This window comes from Pleurodeles waltl, chromosome 11, assembly GCF_031143425.1.
Source record: "Pleurodeles waltl isolate 20211129_DDA chromosome 11, aPleWal1.hap1.20221129, whole genome shotgun sequence".
Taxonomy (NCBI): Eukaryota; Metazoa; Chordata; class Amphibia; order Caudata; family Salamandridae; genus Pleurodeles; species Pleurodeles waltl.
The window spans coordinates 536,348,596-536,371,620 of NC_090450.1; the positions used below are offsets into that span (position 1 = coordinate 536,348,596).

The window sequence follows — 23,025 nt, forward strand, 5'->3', positions numbered from 1 at the left end:
CACTGTCGGCGTTGTCCATTTGGGGTATTAGGGGCAGGGAACATTATTTGTAACCTTGCAGTGCTGGCTGGTAGTGGTGGGGCAGGTGGTGGAGGGATTAGGACTTGGGCTATTGGGGTAGCTTGGGCTAGAGGCTGTGGTGGTTGTGGCACATGCTGCTGTAGTGGTGCACCTGGATTTCCCAAATTGTGTCCTTGCCCTTGCTGCTGTTGCTGTGCCCCCATGATAGGTTGGGCTACTGCAGGGGGTGTGTAAGGTGGAGGTGCAGTAGGGCTATTATCTAATAGCTGTAGCATTACCTCATCTTCCTCTAATGCATGTTTGGTTTCTGTTGGCTTTGATACATAACTTCCCTCCACCTGAGCCCTATGGACTCTATCTTCAGATTCAATCCCTTTCTGGGTTTGGGACTGGTGATAAAGGGCGGCCTTTTGCATGATGGTTCTCCTATTTTCCCTCTCTATCAGTTTATCTGATTTAATTTTTCTTTTATTGGCCTCCATTTCCCATTTTCTGTATACCTCAAACATATGTTGTCTAGCCTTTTTATGAAACAAACATTCCTGTAGGTAGGTTAGTTTCTTTAAATCAAAAGACCCATCCTCTGGCCACTGGAGGTCAGGACAATGTCTAGTATATCTGCGCCATATGCTATTATACAAATTATTCTCTAAACCATAATCCTTTAACATGTCCCACCCTGGTGTTCCCTCTTTTGGGATCGGTTGCTTTTTATCTAAACGTGGCACATGATTTCGGCGAAAACAAAGACATAACCCTTGCCAACATTTCTTATTTCCCATATCTAACCTTTTAAATTTTCAAAAGACAACACACACACCAAATTTCAAAATGCAACATGTACCAAAGAAACCCTTGTTCAAATGTGCACCAAAGAAAACCTTTTTCAAATGTGCACCGAAGAAGAAAAAAAAACCCTTTTTTCAAATATTTACCAACTTACAAATTGCTCCAGGCCTGGGCAAATTACTCAAACAAAAAAAACACGTGTAATACAAATTGTCAAATGGTACCTTGTACAAATGCAAATTTACCAAGAACTAATCATTCCCAAAAATGATAAGTTATCCAAAAACAATTATTCTCTCAAATGCAAGTTAAAGCAGACAAATAGCCAGCGAGGAACAGTCTTACCTGACTATCTGCTTTTTCCTGGATTTCTCTCCGGCCGCCCGTGTCAGACTAATCAGTCAAGATAAACACCGATGTTTCAGGGACTTCGCTGGGACATCATGAGAAAGCGGGGAGAGGCCTGCCCGGTGGATAAGATGCAGCTGCTTTTGAAACTAAGTCTTTGTGCAGGGGCCCCTGGAATCTACACCTCCGGAACGGCGTCCCCCCACTGGCAGCACGTCTCGTGACAGAGCTACTGAAGATATCCACTGGAAGGTCCCTGTTCGGGCGCCAAATTGTCAAATGCACATATTTGCAGATACTTACAAATGCATTTACAAAGGAGTTTTTGACACGGAGAGCCGGAGTGAAAAAATCAATTACCAAAGGTCTGTTTATTTTTGCTGCAGCAAAGAGGACAGGTTTACCACTGGCATCCCAGGCCCGAAGTAAAGTGTGCTAGCATAAAGCGTTTAACAGTGATATTTATACTCATACATCAAAGGATACATAAAATGTGTAAATAATGATATACGTCATACAGATATTTTAAGGAGTTAATCAGTTTCCACACACTGGTTCCATTCCCAGCTTTGTCCTTGCCTCCCTTCTGCAGCTGCCTGACTCCCCACATTCTTGAGACCCTTCAAAGGATTACGTGGTTCAAAGGTATAGATATCAGCCTTTCCCTCCCCAAAATACCACAGCCGAGGTCAGTTAGTTATTTGAACACACAATTATAATGAGTACAGTGCCCCAGTTAGGGAAAGAAACCAGCTGCAAACCTATGGCGTGGAACCAGGCTTATTTTACCTAAACAAATATACATAAGATAACATATGTGATAGACAGTGCGTTCAGAGACAACAAAAGCTCAAACTTACACGTGTAAAAGAAACGAAGCAATTCAAAATGGATTCTAACACCTGGACTAGGTCATTCTTATGTACTTGTCACTTAACGAGTATCCTTGATTGATTTAAAAAAACAGCGGACATAAACGGTAGAGAAAATGAGGACAGAGCAAGAAAGGTATTTAGACAGAAGAGAAAGGTTAAACAAAGGCAGAGAAATATCTAGGGACATTAATAGATTGAAAGAAACTATACAAAAAAAAAAGCAGGCTAAAAAATGAGAGGGAAATAAGTTGGCAGAAACTCGACAAAGGTTTACAGTTTAAAAACTATACAGAATCTAGAACAATGGGGGTAGAGCAGGCAAGTAGTGCAGATAATAGTAAAAAAAATTAAAATGGAGAAATCGGAAAAAAATAGGTTGAGGGAAATGCTAAACTGAGATACTGCTGACAGAATGGAAGTATTTTAAAAATATGGCAGGTGAATTCGAGAAAAAAGTAGGGGTGGGCGGTGAACCCTGCTCTGCTTGAAGCGTTTGAGGAGTTTTTCCCACTCCACTTTGAATGCAGAGTTCGTAAAATTCCAAAGAGGGGAGTTTTTTTCCTCGCTCACTCTCGCCAACGTTAAGTTAGCGAGCAAGGAAAATCACCACCACCCAGCAAGATTTCTAAACACTGTCGGTCGTGGGTGGTCGCTACCACCAGTGTTGAGAAATCTTCTGTTCACGTTGAGAAAATCTACTAGAGCGGCAGAAAAGAAGCAGCACCCTCTTGCATTGCGAGCAGTGCCATTTGTGCTGATTTTTTTCAGCACGGGATAAACCTCTGCCGCCAAAAATGAGCTCAAACAATGTGTCCTAACGCACTCCGCCGCTTGCGGACCTCTGCGTAGCGCAGCAGAGTTTTTGATCACTTCGCCGAGTTCTGCATAGCAAAACTCTGCAAAGTCCTCCCAGGCCTAGAAAAAGGCATAAAAGAAGAATGCCTGAAATATTAAAATGAGAGAAGACATGATTTGAATTACCTATTGCAGATGTCTGCATGTCAGTGGTTCTTGATGATGTGAGACAGTTTAATGGGTTAATATACCTATCTAGGCATCTGTTTAACCTGAATGTCAAAGATTATTATAATTACAGTGAAACAGTTGGTTATTGTAGAGATCAGTGTGTATGCTGCAGGTCAGATAGTAATTCCAGAGAGCTCTATGATTTGACATGCTTACTGCCAAGATTTTTGAGTAACATGTACGGTTAAAATTATGATGCAAGAGATATATGGGCCAGTGCACCTGCCACAGAGATCTGGTGTTTGTAACCTTTGTCACATTTTCAGTTAAGAGAGTTAGCTCTCCCAACAATGCCCTGACAATGTGAGCTCTGCTGGTGTAATTCTACTGTTAACGGGCATATACAAAATCAACAAATGGAAACATTTACCCCTAAAATGAACTAAGATTGGATTGCAGACCAACTGGAACTCTGATCATCCTAAGCCTTGCCTCCACTCCACCCTGGCTACAAGCGAGTCTTTCTATTGATTTTACTTACAGGGCAGTTTGCCTTAAATCCACCACTAAAGAGGAAGTAGCATGATCCCTCAGCCAAACATGTGAAGTTGTTCTGCTTCCTATATGGCACAAGTGCGGATATGGATATGTACTGTAGGTGCAAGGCAACCTTCATGTGACCCTACTGTGTAGGAGCAGCCCTTCGCTGACTTTAGGGACCACACATAAGTTGCAGAGTTGGGGAATGTTAGTCTGGGGTTAGTATTTCACTTACCTGGACATAGCATTGCAGATACTGACTTGGGAAATGGGTAGTGTTACTGCTTTACATACCTGGATATCCTCGTAGTAATTAACAGTTTTGGGTGTGGGAGGGCAGAGTGTAGCCAGAGATTGAAGCTTTTTAAACAAGGGCTTTTTTTCAGTTCCTCTTATATTTTGTTACTTAATGTGATAGGGCATTATGGAAACCATATTTGAGATATTGGATTACATACTGGGGTAATGTTGCCATTTGCTTTATGGTGCATAGCATGGTGGGGGGAAATTAGTGGCACTTTCTTACTGGGGAATTCAAAATTCTGGTCTGTCGAATGGATAGTACTTTACATACTGGATCATAATGGATGCTGGATCGGCCGCAGTGCATTAAATATTGGGGCACTAGTGCTACTAGTTGAGCGATAATGGCATGCTCACAGAGGCTTTGTGAATTCAGGTCCACGAAGGATTCCGTAGGAGATGGTGCTAATGGCCTGGACATGATGCTGTACATACTGTAGCATTATAGTTGCTGACCTGGGCGGTGTTTTACCAGCTGGATTAAAATTTGCCTGGTTATTGTACTATTGTAAGCTTCTGCATATAGTTGTCGAGGAGTTGGCCTTTCAACAGATAAACCTCGTCTGCAGGAATTTGAAGGCAACAGAACTCAGTATAAGAGCAGGTAACTCGGGTTCTTCCACTTCACATTGACAAAGAACATGAACTTTCTTAAGAGAGATGCAAAATTTGTCCAGGAGGTTTTCTGTATTGTTTTGATTCAGGCCTAAGCTTCCCAGTGCTGTCGCCTTTTTCACCTCCATAATTTTTCTCAACTGCTATGGAGTCTACCCGTGAATTGAGAATGGTAAAGTGACTGAATGTAAAAACAGATTAGTTACCTTTATGGTGACTCTGTTACTAGGCTGCGGGCTCTTTCCTGGTACGAGTCCCCTTGCACCTGATCCTCTGTCATTGGTGAGAAAACACACCCTATTTGGCTTGCTTTTTTACATTGATGGGAACTGGCAAAGCAGAAGGTACACCTTCATACAGAAATGTGTGGGAACACAATATAACAATGCACAACATTTTGCAAAGATCTGGATTTTTATTGCTATAGAAGAAGTCTCTAGTCTTGCTGCCCAATGGAGTACAAATACCTACAGGCTGTGAATGAAAAAGAGCCTATGACTAAGGGTAACTAATATTATAAATGTAATTGTATTCTTTCTGTCAGTGGTATCAAGACAGACCATATCTGGTCAATGTTCCGCAATAAAGCTATTAAGTGCACTTTTTAATGTTTACTGTATTCCCTTACAATATTCCTTGGCAATCTGATTGATCGGATTAAGGGTGTTATTACAACTTTGGAGGAGGTGTTAATCCGTCCCAAATGTGACGGATATACCACCAGCCGTATTACGAGTTCCATAGGATATAATGGACTCGTAATACGGCTGGTGGTATATCCGTCACTTCACCGTCACTTTTGGGACGGATTAACACCTCCTCCAAAGTTGTAATAACCCCCTAAATGTTTTTCTTGTCTTCTAAATCAGCCATTTTAGAGTTTCTCAGCAGACTTGCTCTATTACACATATTGCCACCATAATGCATCAGACAGCATGTCCCCACCCTAAGAATTTAGCAACTGTGTTTTTTGATCCAGTGTGGTGTATTGTAGCAAATGTATAGTACTTATATCCCTTGCAAGGCCCTCACTTGCCCTGTGTTCAGATAAGAGGATAACCTGTTTATTGTTCAGGGCTGATTAGGTGTTCTGCTTAAGGTTTGGAGCAAAGCTCCAATCATGTCACAATGAACTTGTAGCCGCATGCATGAAATGAGACAGAGGTGTAAGAACGTTTGACTTGAAATATATATACCATCTGACCAGTGCGTGAGTCCTTTATTATGGAACAGCCATGTATTTGTTGCACTCTGTGCTTCAGGGTGGTTGTAGATAACCCTAGTACTTCCTCTGAGTGAATTATGAAGCTTGGCTGCTTGGCTGCCAAGTAAATTAGCCAGATGTGAGAGTTTCTGAAGGAGGTGGAGGATTAGGAGATTGGCCAGACCATTCAAATGCCCTTCTTTGGGAGTATGTCTGACGTTTTAGCCATCAAACTCTCCATGATTGCTGGCTGCAAAGTTAAACAATGATATTTCCCATTTCACGCACTCTAGTCCTGCACCATGTGATTCTGACATGTCTAAAAAGCTCCCAAAACACACTAACCAAAATTAGTTGTATGTAAACTAAAAGCACTTTCATTCAATTTGTAGAAATTATAATTGTAGAAGTATATTATTTTGCTGGTAATGGTGTACCCTAGCAACTGAAATGGCTTTCAGAAACGTTTTTGCTTTACCACCCACAGTTGGTAATGGTCATTTATCTACAAAGATGAATCAGTTTACTAATTCTACCAGAATCAAACCAGTCACCTTCCAACTTATTGCAGCTTCTTAACACATGAGAGTTATCATTATCACTGTATTTTCATGTTTTGTTTCTCCTGCCTAAACTTGCAAATCAGTTTCAGGTATGCTCTATCTTTTATTACATGGCACTTTTATTTATTACAACTGATCCATACATAATTTTAACTTTTCTTTAATTTCTTGGCGCTTTTGTTGCTTTAAATGCTCACTGCTTTGTACTCTGTTGTAATAATTGGAGTTATCTGACTCTCTATAGAAGTACTGTATTCAAGAGTATTACTCCGATGTCAGTACCATCCGTGAATTCCTGATGATATGCCACAGAGATTTGGGACCTGCTGTACAACTCCGTCCTGGACCACCACCACCACCACCTCCTCACGGAAACATGGCTGACCCCAGCATCGGCAGCGGACATCGCCATGGACACCTCACCTGATATAATATTGTCAGACAAGGCTGCCAACACAGGTCCAGGGAAGGAACTGCCATCATCTTCAGACACCATAAGGTGCACTGTTTCCATGGACACCAAAACCAGTTATATGGCACACCATTCCTTTTAAACTGCAACTTGCCAACAAATTCACCCCATGCTGCACACAGATCTAACGATCCTCAGGACTACGCACCAACATAACCAGCAACATCACAGACGTGTTGCTCCACTAATCGACTCCAGCACCTTCAACATACTAGGAGACTTCAATTTTTACTTGAAGTACTTTACTGACCCCCCTCCCCCCCCCCCCCCCCCCCCTCCCCAAACCTAGTCACCCTCCTCAGAAGCCTATGAACCTGGGGCTCACCAAGCACTTGTCTGACCTCATCCATGCCGCCAGACACATTTTGGATGTTGTTTTTACCTCATCAGTCTACCCCACTCAGCTGGAACGACCATGACCTTGTTGGCTTCAAATCAACATCTTGCACCACAGAGCATCAACCACCAACACTGCTGCTGGAAAAATACAGCAGACAAGGATTGGGCTTCAACTTTCTCCAAGAACCACCCAGAATATACAGGCAAACCTACCAGTAGACATCAAGAACTTCAATGACTGAATAACAACCTGGCCCCTCACAAAGCCAAACAGTAACAAGTCAAATTCACATCAGCTGATACACAGAAGAACTCAAGATGGCCAAGTGGCTCAGCAGGCAACTAGAACATAGGTGGAGATTGAGCCAAGATGCCAAGGACAGGGACACCTTCAAATGTACCTTGAGATGATGTCACCAACAAAATCTGGAACATCAGGTGGTAGGCTTTAGCAAATTTCATTGACACCGGCTCAAACTGCAGCATGTAAATCTGCTCCATTATGAAGGACATCACCACACCTACTGCCACTGTTGGCGATACTACCCCATCTAAAAACATCATACAAACACCTCTCAGACTTTTTCTGCAGCAAAATCCAGCCATATATGACAACTTCGACTCTCAACCTGTCCCCAGCAACCTTGCAGCCAAAACTGCACCATTACAATGTGAAACACCATCACCTCAGATGAAACTGCCGCAATTATGAAGTCCATCCACTCCAAGGCTCCATCAGACCCTTGCCCCCGCCACTTTGTCAACAGAGGACCGGCCCCATTTCCCCCCTCCGCAAAGCCCTCACAGGCATCATCAACATCTTCATTCAAATTCAGCAGATCTGGTCAAGCTTGCGAACTACTGACCAATCTTCCTCCTACTCTACCCAGCCAAAGTCCTCAAAAAAGCCATAACAGACACCACACACAACACCTCATCATCCACCAGTTCCTCTTCATCTCACATTATGGACTCGACCACAGTTCTGAGACTGCTCATCACAGCAACAGGCAACATCTGTATTATCCTAGAAAGAGGGGAAACTGCAACCCTTATCCTACTCGATCTCTCAGCGATGTCTGACACAGTAGCCCACCCCATCCTCATCAGAGAAGTGTATAGGGCCTGGCATCCAGGGTCCTGCCCTCCAAAGTCTCTGCACATTCTTAACCAGAAGAACTCGGTCGACTTGCTGCCTTACTTCTGTGAAACCCAGGAACTCATCTGTGGAATACCTTAATGCTCCACCCTTTTCAATATCTGTATGACAACACTGGCTAATTCCATACTCCTCCACAACATCAACATCCTCTCCTATGCTGAGGACATTCAACTTCTACTGTCCCTCTCTGACAAATCTTCCAACACTAGAAACAAATCTGCCACCTGAATGACATAAGTAGCCATCTGGATCAAATCCCACTGTCTCAAGCTGAACACAGAGAATAAAGTGCTAATTTCTGGAAAATATGCCTCACTGTGAGACTCCACGTGGTGGCTATAAGCATTGGTTACAATGCTACCCCCAGCCCACATATAAACTTCAGGTTCATCATCTGTAACAAGCTGGACAATGTCTTACGTAGTCAGCACCATAACAGCACCCTGCTTTCACTCCCTGAAGATACTGAGAAAGATCTGCAAGTGGCTATCAAACATACCACAAAGGCAGTCACCTAAGGCCTCCTCTGTAGCAGGCTGGATTATGGGAACTATCTCTACGCAGGGATCACCAGTCATCTCAGGAAAAGACAGCAGACCATCCCTCACCAGTTTCATATTGCACCACACCTGAGGGAGTCCAAGTGGTTCCTGCTACACAAGCGAACAAAATTCAATCTCCTCACCCACTGATACAAAGCACTGCACAACACAGTTCCAGCGTATTAGCATTCACCTCCATCAGCCTTCCAGGCACTTCCAATCAGCTGAACTCTTACTAGCACATGTCCTGCACATTCACAAAAGTGGGACTGGAAGTCGAGCCTTCTCTTACATCGCTACAGTCTGGAATGAGCTCCCACTATGCATCACAGCCTTCTCGTTTCTATTTGAATTCTACTGAAGTAGAAAACCTTACTCTTTGAGTAAGTGTTCGAACTCACCTAGCCCCCCACTCCCATGACTCCCTTTAAGCCCAAGGCTAGCCTCACAGACCAACACAGCACGGATAGTGAGCTATAAAAATGCTTATAACACCAGGTATTTGCATTTAATATTCACATCTTCCTTTGTTTCTACAGTGTGACCTTGTAAGAATCTTACTGTCAAATAAAACTTGAAAACACTTGAGACTTCTAATAATTTTAATAGATAAAATGCTCCAGAGATTGATTCCTGCTAACAGGATATTATAACCATGTTTTACAGTGATGTCAGGCCACAAAAAATAACTTTTATTGACTAGGGGGAATGTGGAGGTGACTGGAGTTTTCGTGCAACGGTTTGTTTTGATTTACACACAGCCTTGATTCCAAAACTGTGGATAAACATTGACATATTGACTACAACCTTGACTCTGCCAACCTACAATGTCAGGGAAACATTTACTTTGTGGCCTGAGAATCCTAATGCTCTTCTTCTTCCCTTCTGCTTCAGACTGCAACTATGCCTGCCCAACACTACCCATATGCGGAGACAAATCATGGAGTTCCACACCAAGCACCACAACAACCCAGATCTCAGGATGAGACCTGGGGACACCAAGGAGCATATGGAATGCCGCAGCCACCTCAGCATTACTGGCCCCCTGCTTCAACAGCATCTCATGTAGCGCCTGGCAATCCATTTGTTCCAGGATCTGCCTCCTCATGGTCAGGCAATGGAGTAGCCCCAACTTCGTATGATGCAAAGGTAAGCCAATTACAGTCAGGTCAGGAAAAGTTTGCTAATGAAATAGATTCAGAATGGGGTTGGAGGATAAATGGAAATAAGCAAGTTAATTCTCTTGCAAGTAATCATTGTGGCGTGGGTTGTATTTGGGTCATAACAGTGCAATATAGTTTTCTGTCAAGTGGACAGCTAATCTTGCAGAAATCCGAGATTAGACCTTCATGATTAGTGATAGAGCAAGCCATACTTGAAGGTTAAGAATGGTATAGGTATGCTATATTGAAGTATTGACATGCCACCAGGATGTCATTTTCCTCGGCTGATGCTGGAATATGTAGTCCCTCCTGTTGTCTGCTACCAACAGCTTGTATGATCTACTGCAACTAAGTGCCACAACAGACAACTTTGGGGGTGCCTTCGCAAGTGACAGCAGGCACCAGCACAAGATAGGCCCGTACCTTACAAAGTAATACAAATGAATTTCAGTGATGTGGCATCTAATTTGTGTCTTTTAAACCCATTTAATTTATTTTCATAGAATTCAAATGTAACATTTTATGGAGTAAAAGAAAAAAAAACTGAGATTTCCTTCATTTTGGAAGAAAGTTGTGCCTAAGACAGCTGAAGCCAAGTTGTTTTTGTTCGAAAAATCTTTCCAAGTCACGAGATCTGGTGACTCCTCCTCTCGGTGATACTGTGCATGGGCATAGAGTCCTTTGTTAGATCGTTTTCTCTCTGACGTCGGGTTCGGACATATTTCCTCCTGCTCTGGTATTCCTCAGTTCAGTATATCTTGAACTCTTCCCTTCCATCTTTCTTTTAGAGGCAGTATAGTATTTCGATCGCGTTTTCCAAAATTAATGTACTCAAACCGAATTCCTGCATCTGGAGTCGGTTGACTGCCCTTCGGGGCGTCAACGCCCTTCTTGGGCCTACTCCTTCATGTGCTGTCGGAATATGCAGGACTGATGGAGTGGATTCTATTTAGGTTCTGTCCTCGATGCCATTCCAAATTTCCACACACCGATCAACACCTGGAGTGTAACTTGTGCTTATTTGCGGAACATAAAGAAGAGAACTGCAATGCCTGTAGGACTTTTTGGTCTGAGAAGACACTGCGGCACCGAACAGCGCGTCGGTTGGAGGTGGCATCGAAGACACTGGACGACACTGCCAAAATATTTGGAGAGGAGAGTGCACAGGAGGAAATAGGACATCAGGCAGCCATCTCTATTCCTGATTCCGAGTCGAAGCTTGAATCTGACATCGAGGGACAGCTGCTCATCACAGCACGACATGTGAGTACATCAGCCCCAACTTCCCATCTAAAAACGTAGAAAAAACCCCCATCTAAACTGGTCATTGGTCCACCATTGCCTTTGGGCCGGAGTGCAGATACCCCACCCTTCGGCTCGCCCCAAAAATCGATGTCTTCAGCATCGACCAAAGACTCAGCAGCATCCCACACAGTCTCAGGATCGAGTTGAATTTTGGATCCAGACATTTCGGCTCCGAGAGACTCCTTCAACATCAACTTCGGAGCTGACATCTTCCTTTCGACAAAGGGCTTCCATCTTGAAAACTTTGGCAGCAAGGATGATAGCTTCAAAAGTCTCCACTCTTACATCTGGAGCAGCTTCACCAGTAGAGCCAATTCTGGAAGTAATGGACGCTCGTCGGCACCAGCTCCACATACAAAAAAGGGAACGGAAAATAATTACTTCTCCCCCACTTCCAATGAAAAAAAGAGACTTACTTTCCAAGAGACACTGGACATTGCACCTCCTCCTAAAAAAGTCTCCAAGGACAAAGACAAGGCTCCAGTTCACCCTCGGCCTTCTCCACCTCACTCTCCTGTACTTCCTGCTACTCCGCCACCGCAGTCTCCTACATCTTTCATACAGCCACAGTTTTCTCCAGAACGGTCACCACCACCTAGTGGAGATGACTTGGGTGATATTCCATAGGATGTCGATCCATGGGTTTTATATGATCCAGATCCAATACCCTGATTTATACCCAGCATGTCCTTCACCTCCTGAAGATACAACAGCATACAATCAGGTTATTGCCCGGGCAGCTGCATACCATAATGTACACATGCATACTGACCCATTTGAACAGGATGTCCTCTTTGATACATTAACCAACACTCACAAAGGGAGTTAATTCCTGCCCATGTTGCCAGGGATGCTTAGACATGTCACAGACATCTTTAAAGAACCAGTTAGGGCAAGTGTTATTACCCCAGTGGTCGACAAAGTACAAGGCAGCACCGTCAGACCCTAGATTAATCAAATCACAAGTACCCCCTGACTCTAAAGTTGTAAGCACAGAACACAAATGTGCTAATAGTCCATCACCAGGAGATGCTTCTCCTCCTGATAAGGAAAGCAAACAACGTGATGCAGCAGGGAAAAGGGTAGCTGAAAAAGCTGCTAATCATGGGTGAATTGCTAATTTGCAGGCACTTCTGGTAGAATATGATAGGGCCCACTGGGACGAGATGGAGGAGCAGTTTCCGTATCTTCCAGAGGAACATCGGAAAAGGGGACAGGAGATAGTCTCAGAAGGACAAGCCATCTTAAACAACTCCATTAGATGTGCCATTGATGCAGCGGATACCACAGCATGTGGTGTAAACGCCAGTGTTATTATAAGAAGGCATGCTTGGCTGAGATGCTCAGGCTTCAAGCCAGGAGTGCAACAGGCAATTTTCAACATACCTTTCGAGAAAGAACACTTGTTTGGTCCAGAAGTTGACACCACCATAGACAAGCTGAAAAAAAGATTCAGAGACAGCTAAAGCTAAGGGAGCCCTACTAAATACACCAGGTAGGGGTAATTTTCGAAGGTCACAAATTAGGGAAGCTGTCAAAACATCAGCCACTGAGCCTTCCATCTCCCAGACCAACCAGGGAACACATTTTTACAACAGAGGTTCCTTCAGAGGCTCTTAAAGGGGGGCATATAATAAAGGCAGAGGTAAGGCATCCACCTCTAGAGGTTCTACCTCAAACACGCCAGTGACTGCTTACAGATTCCTCCAGCACACACCCCTCCAGTAGGAGGAAGACTAGCAAATGTCTATCTCCAATGGTTCAATATCACATCAGATCAATAGGTTTTATCAATTATCCAGCATGATTACTGTCTAGAACTCATCTCCAAATATTCCCTCTTGTGCTCAGAAACTATCACGCGACCATCTCATTCTTTTAAAAGAAGTGGTGCAATCCCTTCTTCTCAAAGGGGCTATAGAACTTGTTCCCCTGTCTCAACAAGGGTTAGGGGTATATTTCCTATACTTCCTTATACCAAAGAAAAATGGGTCACTAAGACCAATTCTGGATCTCAGACGTCTCAACTTATACATCCTCTCAGAATATTTCCATGTGGTCACTATGCAAGATGTTATTCCCCTATTAGAGCAAGGCAATTTCATAACCGCCTTAGATCTCAAAGATGCTTATTTTCACATTGCCATACATCCAGCACATCGCAGATACCTCACATTTGTCATTGCTGGAAACACTATCAATTTAAAGTCTTACCATTTGGGGTAACAACCGCTCCCAGGGTATTCACAAAATATCTAGCCGTAGTTGCCGCATTTCTCAGAAGACACCATATTCATGTCTTCCCATACTTGGACGATTGGCTTATCAAAACCATACCATCCAACGATGTCAGAATCCTACTCAGTAGACCTTCTACACACTCTCGGATTTACAATCTACTTTCTCAAGTCCCATGTCTAACCCTCACAGATGCAGCCTTATCTGGGAGCAATTCTCAGAACCCACTCAGGGTTGGCATATCCAAACCCAGCCCAGATTCAAGCATTCCAAACTTCTGTCTCAATTTCAGGAGAACCGCACTTACACAGTGAAACTAGTGATGTAGCTATTAGGGATGATGGCTTCCTGTATTGCCATTGTTCCTTATGCCAGACTACACATGCTTCCATTACAGCAGTATCTGTCTTGTCAGTGGTCTCAGTCACAGCGTCATCTCCAGGATCTAGTGTTGTTGGACCGCCAGACTCGTTGCTCTCTGCAATGGTGAAATCCCACCAACCTTTTGTAGGAGGCTGGCCTGGCTTAAAGTGGGTACCTTGTGGTACTTAGACCTTGTGCCAGGTCCAGTTATCCCTTATTAGTAGATTAGAGGTGTTCTAGCAGCGTAGGCTGATAGGGGTAGCTGTAGCAGAGCAGCTTAGCCTGAACTAGGAGACATGCAAAGCTCCTACCATACCACTTATATCACTTAGCACTATATCACAAGAAAACACAATACTCCTAGTTACTAAAAATAAAGGTACTTTATTTTAGTGACAATATGCCAAAAGTATCTCAGAGGATATACTCCCTTAGGAGGTAAGTAATATACACAAAATAAACACACACAAACCAAAATCAGGTAAGTAAACAGTTAGAAAAGTAGTGCAAGTACTGTAGAACACAATAGAATGCAATAGGAGAAAATAGGCCTAGGGGCAACACAAACCATATACTCCAAAAGTGGAATGCGAACCACGAATGGACGCCAGGCCTAGTGTAGTGTGTAGAGGGTCGCTGGGAGTGTAAGAAAACACTCAGGGTGTCCAAAATACCCCACCCCAAGATCCCTGAAAAGTAGGAGTAAAGTTACCCTACTACCCCAGAAAGACAGTAAGGTCGAGATACGGGATTCTGCACAAACAACAACTGACTGCAAAGCACTGAAGACGGATTCCTAGACCTGAGGACCTGTAAAGGAAGGGGACCAAGTCCAAGAGTCACGCAAGTGTCCGGGGGTGCAGGAGCCCACTAAACCCTGGATGAAGGTGCTGGGGACCTGGGCTAGGCAGTGCACGAAGGAAGTCTTGCAAGAGTGCTGGTCAGGGGAATGGTCACTCCCCTTTCCTTTGTCCAGTTTCGCACCAGAGCAGGGCTGGGGGATCCCTGAACCGGTGTAGACTGGCTTATGCAAGGAGGGCACCATCTGTACCCTTCAAAGCATTTCCAGAGGCCAGGAGAGGCTACTCCTCCCAGGCCCTTCGCACCTATTTCCAAAGGGAGAGGGTGTAACACCCTCTCTCAGAGGAAATCCTTTGTTCTGCCTTCCTGGGACCAGGCTGCCCAGGCCCCAGGGGGGCAGAAACCTGTCTGAGGGTTGGCAGCAGTGGTAGCTGCAGAGAAAACCCTGGGAAGTTAGTTTGGCAGTACCCGGGCTCTATGCTGGAGACCCGGGGATGCATGGAATTGTCCCCCCCCAATACCAGAATGGTATTGGGGTGACAATTCCATGATCCTAGACATGTTACATGGCCATGTTCAGAGTTACCATTGTGACGCTACATATAGGTATTAACCTCTATGTAGTGCACACGTGTAATGGTGTCCTCGCAATCACAGTCTGGGGAATTTGCCCTGAACAATGTGGGGGCACCTTGGCTAGTGCCAGGGTGCCCACACACTAAGTAACTTTGCACCTAACCTTCACCAAATGAGGGTTACACATATAGGTGACATATATTACTGAAGTGCAGTGTAAAATGGCTGTGAAATAACGTGGACGTTATTTTACTCAGGCTGCAGTGGCAGTCCTGTGTAAGAATTGTCTGAGCTCCCTATTGGTGGCAAAAGAAATGCTGCAGCCCATAGGGATCTCCTGGAACCCCAATACCCTGGGTACCTAGGTACCATATACTAGGGAATTATAAGGGTGTTCCAGTGTGCCAATGAGAATTGGTAAAATTAGTCACTAGCCTGCAGTGACAGTTTCAAAAGCAGAGAGAGCATAAACACGGAAGTTCTGGTTAGCAGAGCCTCAGTGATACAGTTAGGCACCACACAGGGAACACATACAGGGCATACTTTATGAGCACTGGGTTCCTGGCTAGCAGGATCCCAGTGACACAGGCAAAAACAAACATACATACAATAAAAATGGGGGTAACATGCCAGGCAAGATGGTACTTTCCTACACCTTTCCACGGGGTGGCCCTTTCAAGACCCTGTGCCTCAAATCACTCTCACTACAGATGCATCACAGATAGGTTGGGGGAGCTCACCTCAACAACATTACAATACAAAGGCAGATGGGATCCCATTCAACAAACACATCACAACAACTAATTGGAGTTACTAGCAGTCTTTCTAACACTCAAGGCATTTCTGTCACAAGATGGTTCTAGTCTGTACAGACAAGATGACAACCATGTATTACCTGCAAAAACCGGTGGGCACACACATACATACACTCGTCTCAATTGTCCCTTCCTGCTCAGACAATTTGAAAATGCGTAAATCATCATCACATTCAATGACTTGCAGAATATCTCCCAGGAATGGGCAACCAGTTTGCAGACCTCCTCAGCAGGATGCTGCAATAAGTCCACGAATGGGAACTTCACCCACAAGTACTTCACCAATACCCACACCCTCAGTCCAAGGGCAATGCTGTATGGATGAATTGGTCAGGGATATTTGCTTACGCTTCTCCCACTCATTCTATTTCTGGCTCGCAAACTGAGACAAACATTACTCACCATGATCCTTGTAGCTCCCATGTGGGCATGACAACCTTGGTACACAACACCGTTGGAATCGGTCTATGGTTCCCCACAAGAAACTCCCCAACAGACCATAGCTTCTGACTTACAAACAAGGTCAAATCAGACATCCAGACCCCAAAACACCCCGTCTTGCAATATGGCTCCTGAAGTTATAGAGTTTGGTTATTTACAGCTGTTCTCTGAATGTATGGACATTCTTAGAGAAGCCCGTAAACCTACAACTAGACAGTGTTATGCTGCAAAATGGAAACATTTTGTTTGCTACTGTCAACCTAAACACATTTATCCACTCATAGCATCAGTACAAGAAATTGTTTGTTACCTGCTAAATTTACAAATTTGGCATACTCCTCTATTAGACTTCATTTAGCAGCTATAGCTGCTTACCTTTAAAACAGACATGATATTTCTTTATTCAGAATTCCAGTAATCAAAGCTTTTATGGAAGGACATAGTTATTCATCCCAGGGTTCCTCCAGCTCCAGTATGGAACCTTAATGTTGTCCTTACTAGACTCATGGGTCCACCTTTTGACCTCATGCACTCCTGGTCTTTACAATTTCTTTCATGGAAAGTTGCCTTTTTAGTGGCTACCGCATCCCTAAGACTTTTGTGAAATACAAGCTTTCACTTTAAAAAACTTTTCTTCCAAGTTCATAAAGATAAAGAAGTCCTTAGGACAAACCCTAAATTTCTCCCCAAAGTAGTTTCACCATTTCACATTAACCAATCTGTTGAGCTAAGTGTTTTTTTTGTTTTGTTTTTTTTTCCCCCCAAGCCCAGCTTCAGTCACTGAAAGAGCTCTGCACAAACTAGGTTAAAGAGCTCTCATGTATTAAATTGATAGGGCTAAAAGTTTAAGAAAATCTAAACACCTTTTTGTAGCATTTTCAGCGATTCACAAAGGCAGTCCAGTTTCAAAAACTGTGATAGCTAGATTGATAGTCAAATGTATTCAAACTAAATATCTTTAAGCTGATAGTCATTTACCTACCGCTCCTAGAGCACATTCTACCAGAAAATCCAGGAAAAAGGTGCTTCTATGGCTTTTTTAGGAAACATTCCAATTGCAGATATTTGTAAAGCTGCTACTTGGTCTATACTATACACATTCACTAAGCACTATTGTGTAGATGCTTTAGCTCGCCAACAAGCAAATGTTCAGGCAGTGCTCAGGACACTTTTTCAGGCTACTGTAACTCCTACAGGTTAGCCACTGCTTACTTGGAGGGGACTGCTTTACCATCTATGCAAGGCATGTGTATCTATTGCCGCACATGCCATCAAACAGAAAATGTTACTTACCCAATAGACATCTGTTCGTAGCATGTAGTGCTGTAGATTCACATGTGTATACGCACATACACACCCTCTCTCCCTCTTGCTCTCCCTCCTGCCCCCCCTCCATATCTCCCCCCCTCTCCCCCACTGGAAAACAATCTAACAAAGGACTACATGCGCAGCATCACTGAGCGGTGGAGTCACTTGATCTCGTGACTCAAAGATTCTTCGTACAAAAACAATTTGCAACACTTCAAACCTAACACTAGGTGGAGGACTTATGGAAAACATGTAAATCTACAGCACTATATACCACAAACAGATGTCTACTGGGTAAGTAACATTTTCCTCCTTTCTGTACATTGCTAATACCTAAGGAAGAGTTATGTCATCTTTTCATACCCAGAGACCACCTGACCTGACAGAGGGGACCATAACAATCAAAGGAACTTTCAGGTTTCTGCTGTTGGCTTACTGGAAAGCAGTGTTGTTCAGATTATCTCTTGGCTTCCTCTACTTTTCTACTTCCGTAGGACAGGCTTTGCATGTAGGAATTGCAAAGATTGAACCAATTTAACATTCTGTCATCCAAGACAGTTTGGGTTTCTCTTCATGTGATGGACACTTTTCAGTGGTGGGAGACTTCCATATTGGGATAATTATTTCAGTCTGATCTAATCCAAAAAATAATAGTAAAAAAATAACAGTAATCAATGCTTCCTGAGTGGGATGTCCTGCTCATCTGGGTGACACATTTATCAGACGTCTCTGGGATATCTGGAAAAGAATCAATATAGCTAAGGTAATTTTCCTCATTCAGGAGTCCTATGAACCAAAACCAGGAACAGCAGGCCCTGGTTAAGGGCTGCAGGTCAAAATGTCCCGCGCGCCCCCTCCCAAGCTGTGGAGCTGTAGATAGTAGCTTACCTTGCAGGAGTGAGCAACACAATAACTTTACTTCTGTGCAAGGTGAACTGCTCGGCCAATGGTGAGAACTTATCTGAAGATTCTGTAGAAGATATTCCTGAAATAGAGGTGGGTATTCGTGAGTGGGTACATTACTTAACTCAAAATCTGATCTCTGCAATGAACTCAACAATTGATCCATGCAATTCCCTCGAAAAAGTTGTTGAACATGTCCGACTTAGCATGTACCTTTTTTTCTGCACTGATTTTCCTCCGTTCTCTTTTCTTCCAGGCGGTTTCAGGAGGTAAAGTAATGCAGCTTGGAGGCTATGAATGTATTATACAGTATTGTGCACACCACCTCTCCTTTGCCTCTCGAGCCCAGAACCAATCTTTTATTGTAGCAGTTAATAATTTCTACTACTGTATGCATGGATACTAAATCTTATTTCTTGGAGATTGAGCGAAAAATTGTGAGACTTCCTGAAATGACCAATGTGGTGCAGGCTGCTTCATGTCACTCCTCTAAGTCAATATATTCAGGGTGATCAAGTAGGTTTATGAAGTGCTACAGCCAAACGGACTGTAACCGTTTAACTACGAACATGTATTATAACTTCTAATTTACTTTTTCTTTAGCAAGGAATGGCTTGGATTTAGGTGCTATTTCGGTCCATTTCTGCATTTTCACAAAACTTCAATGTTGCTGTTCTTTTTGTCTGGCAGTAAAATCCAGGTTTTGAAAGGCCTGGTAGTCTTTTTCTACTTATGGTGGTGACCTATAGTAAATTTTTTAATTCTTGCCTTTTGCAGATTAACTTTCAAGAAAACATTTCTTCTTGTGTTTGCATCTAGTAGGAGAATTTGAGGATTACACGTGTTTTCAGCAAACGATGTGCCCTCAAAAGATAGTTTTAACAACATGCTCTTCCTTCCTCCCAAAATGTTTTTTTTTTAATTTTATTTTTTAATGACCTTTAACACAAAAGGCAACCAAACCACTACTCTCTAACTCTCCACAACCATCTAAGGTGGTGGAATATTTCTGCCACTTTGACTCCAGACTTTCCGTTTCTAAAAAGAAAACACACTATTGACGCCTGATGCTCTGTTTACGTTTGTCAAACAAATAGAAGGCAGTTTGGAATCAATCTCCCATAGACCTCTGCTATGTTGGAGCAATGAGTTCAGTGTTCTTGTGAAGACTGCCTCTATCGGAAAACCATAAACCTGCAGTTTTCTATTATCAAAGTACTCAAACATTACTTTATTTGAGATGTGTGGAGGCAAAGTTAATTTGGTATATCAGTTGTACAATTGTTTTATGTAATATATTAATGCTTTGTCTCTTGGCTCCTCCTTATGTGAAACCTTGACTGAAATCTCTCAAGAGGCAGAATTTGTGAGACGGATTGTCCATTAGAAGAGATAGTTACTGGTTTTTATGGTAGTGCTTTTTTGTGATGAGTACAAAATTTCGCAAACATTTCTTATCACCCTCCCTCTTCCTTTTTGGGAGGTGTTTTTTTTTTTTATTCTGACTTCTCTTAGGAATTACTAGACAGAACTGACATTGTTAGATCAACTTTTGCTTTATATTGAGCTAATGCATTATTTTTCTGGATGATGCCAGCTGAATCTACGATCACTGCTTTCTAGTGCCAAAAAGGATGAATTCTTAAAAAAACTAAGGGCACATCTGCTGCGTGAAAATACTTCCCGATGAAGAGTTTGTAGCGAGATTCTTATATATCATTAAAGGTTTTATAAAATGTAATAACGTTATTTTTCTAACTAAAACTGGGTCAGTAAATGACACATTGCTTTAAAAAGGAGGCTTAGAGTGTTACTAATATGATAAATATCATAATGTTCTCTCACTGAGCAGGATGGCTTAGTGAACTCCTGACATCTGCACCAACATGTACATCAGGACTTTGAATCCCGGGAAAGCAACTGTGCCTTTCCTTCTTTGAAGGTCAGGGAAATGAATAGTGTGCGTCTTCGCCTCTTTACAGTGCTTAGACAGTGGTACCAAGTACTATATATTATTACTTTAGGTCTATTCCAATTAAATAACTTCTAATTCAAACCAAAATACCAGTGAAATGCACAAATGTTCCAATCACAATGTGTTGTCAATCTCAAATCATTATCCTTTGCTAGTGACAGTATTACTATATATTATGATAATGGTTTTTGTATGACTGTAAACGATGTGGTTCAATTATCAATAAATGTATACATCTATAAACCAGAAAACTGGATGGAAAGTGTAGCTGGTAACACTTTTGGCACATTGTGTCATTTCAAGGTATGTTTGGGAAGAGAATATGAAAATGTAAATCTTAATTTTTAGATATTGCACAAAAGTTCTTAAAACAATATGGTGATCTAGTCATTAAGGGTGTGTATGGCTGGCTAAGGCACACAGCTGGAGGGTGGAACCTGTGAGCAGTTTGAAAAAGACTGTGCCCCCTTGCAGTAATAATGTCCAAACTAGAAGAGCCGGTATATTCATGTATGTTCTGTTTTTATTTATTGTGTTTTTTGTAGGAGCCTTCATACCCCTCCCAATATGGTAAGCCAGAGCAAGTAACCAACCATTCTGGCTACTATCCAGAGCCTGGCTCCTGCAGCGCAAGAACGGTTCAAGAAAACAAACCAACTCCTGTGAACCCAAAATCACACTATAGTGCGTCACCCCAACTGTATGACAATGGTCCGGTAAAAGAGCCGGTGAATGAAGATGATGGTCCACATTCCATCAATTCAAGTTCTTCAGACAATCTAGACTGTCACCCAGCGATTCAAAAAATTGTTCAAGTTCTTGAGAAGGTGCAGTTCTTGGACAACGAAGTGGAAGAATTTGTAGGGAAAAAGACAGACAAGTCCTACAAATGCCTTGAGGAGCTTCTGACCAAGGAATTGTTAGAACTGGATTCAGTGGAAACAATGGGATTGGACAGCATTCGCCAGGTGAGAAAAGAAGCTGTTAGAAAGCTCCAAGCAATCTTAGAAAAACTAGAGAGAAAAGGTTTGTGATCTTTTCCAGTGAGGCAGCAGTACGAGCCACTTGTAACTCTCTCTGAAACAGCTGTGGTTTTTGTGAACATAGAACAGGCTCCTATAACTGAAGACAGCTATAAGAAGCAATAAATGCGTTTTGCACTTCAGTGAACCTATTTGACCTACAAGATGAAGAACTGAACATTAAATCCAGAGCTGTTGAGGACTGTTTGGGTCTAATTGATGCATAGAAGGGAAATAAATAGAATTTCAAATCTGCCAAATGGATCGTTCCAGCAACGGCTTCAATGTTCTTTAACCCAAGAGAAATCTCACAGCAAAAAGCCAACGTTTTCCTCAAGCCACAGTTAAATGGAGAGTTAAAAAAACAAACAAAAAAAAAAAGCAGTGTAAAGTTGTTGTTGGCCAGCTGTTCCCGTACAGAGCAAGCTGGTTCTGCAGCGATTTAAAGGTCTTACTGTTGTATTTATTTTAGAAATCCCTGCTATAAGACCGCAAGCAAAATATCTGTATATAGATCTAGTTTTATGGACTTCCCAATGCTGTTTATTATTTACAAATTTTGAATCTAGCTGTGCATTTGAGGAATGTACTAGTTCGAGACAGTTGCGCACTCTGCAACATTGCATCACACATCAATGTAGGAGAAACCATATTGATGGCCAGTATCTATGCCAATAGGTAATCCTGTAAAATTATGTTTGTAGTTTTTCTGTTCGGGATAGTAAAGCATTTTGTCATAGGATTGTGTAGAAAGGCACTATTATTGCAATTGCTTGATATTTTTATGTGCGCTGTGAAAGTAATAGATAAATGTCTGCATATCTATGTTAGAGGTGTTCTGCATTTTTTAAAGTTTTGTTTTGCAATGTTGCAAATCTGTTTTCAGCACTTGACTAAAAATACATTCGATTGGTTTTCTGTAAATGGCTGATATGAATGGTACATTTTTTTAACACAGCAACATAAATACAGAACTATTGTGGCCCCACTCATTGCACCATGATGTCCAGATGCTAATTTTAATAATTTCCTTCTCGACACTGGATGTCACACCTGAACATCAGTTTTGTGTGCTGCAAGAAAAATAAACTTCGATAGAGTTTAAAAGGTGGGATGGTCTGTTTCTTATGATTGTCTGGACATGTACTATCTGTGCAAAGTTTGGTTGTTCACTTCCACTAGGTGTCCTTGTTCCAGCTCAGCCAATGGTCTGTTTTCGTTATTTTAAAAGCAAACTCTGAGTCATTTTAGAATGCCAAGGTTCAGCTTTCAGGATGTTATTTCTACACAACAGATTGATACTTCTTTTTGAAATCATATTGCTTACCATGGGATGTCTGAGTCTTATGTATGTTTCCAGTTAGCTCACATAGAAA

The 23,025-nt window shown here is 42.5% G+C and overlaps 1 protein-coding gene across 1 annotated transcript in view; it reads left to right on the forward strand.

The window, feature by feature from the left end:
• Positions 1 to 22,756, forward strand: part of BAG4 (BAG cochaperone 4) — an 86,604-nt gene extending 63,848 nt beyond the window's left edge. Inside the window, exons 4-5 of the mRNA XM_069213947.1 lie at positions 9,634 to 9,888; positions 21,173 to 22,756. Of these exons, the coding sequence (XP_069070048.1) occupies positions 9,634 to 9,888; positions 21,173 to 21,661 (744 nt within the window). The 3' untranslated portion in view covers positions 21,662 to 22,756. The remainder of the gene's footprint in view (positions 1 to 9,633; positions 9,889 to 21,172) is intronic.
• The last annotated feature ends 269 nt before the right edge of the window (positions 22,757 to 23,025 follow it).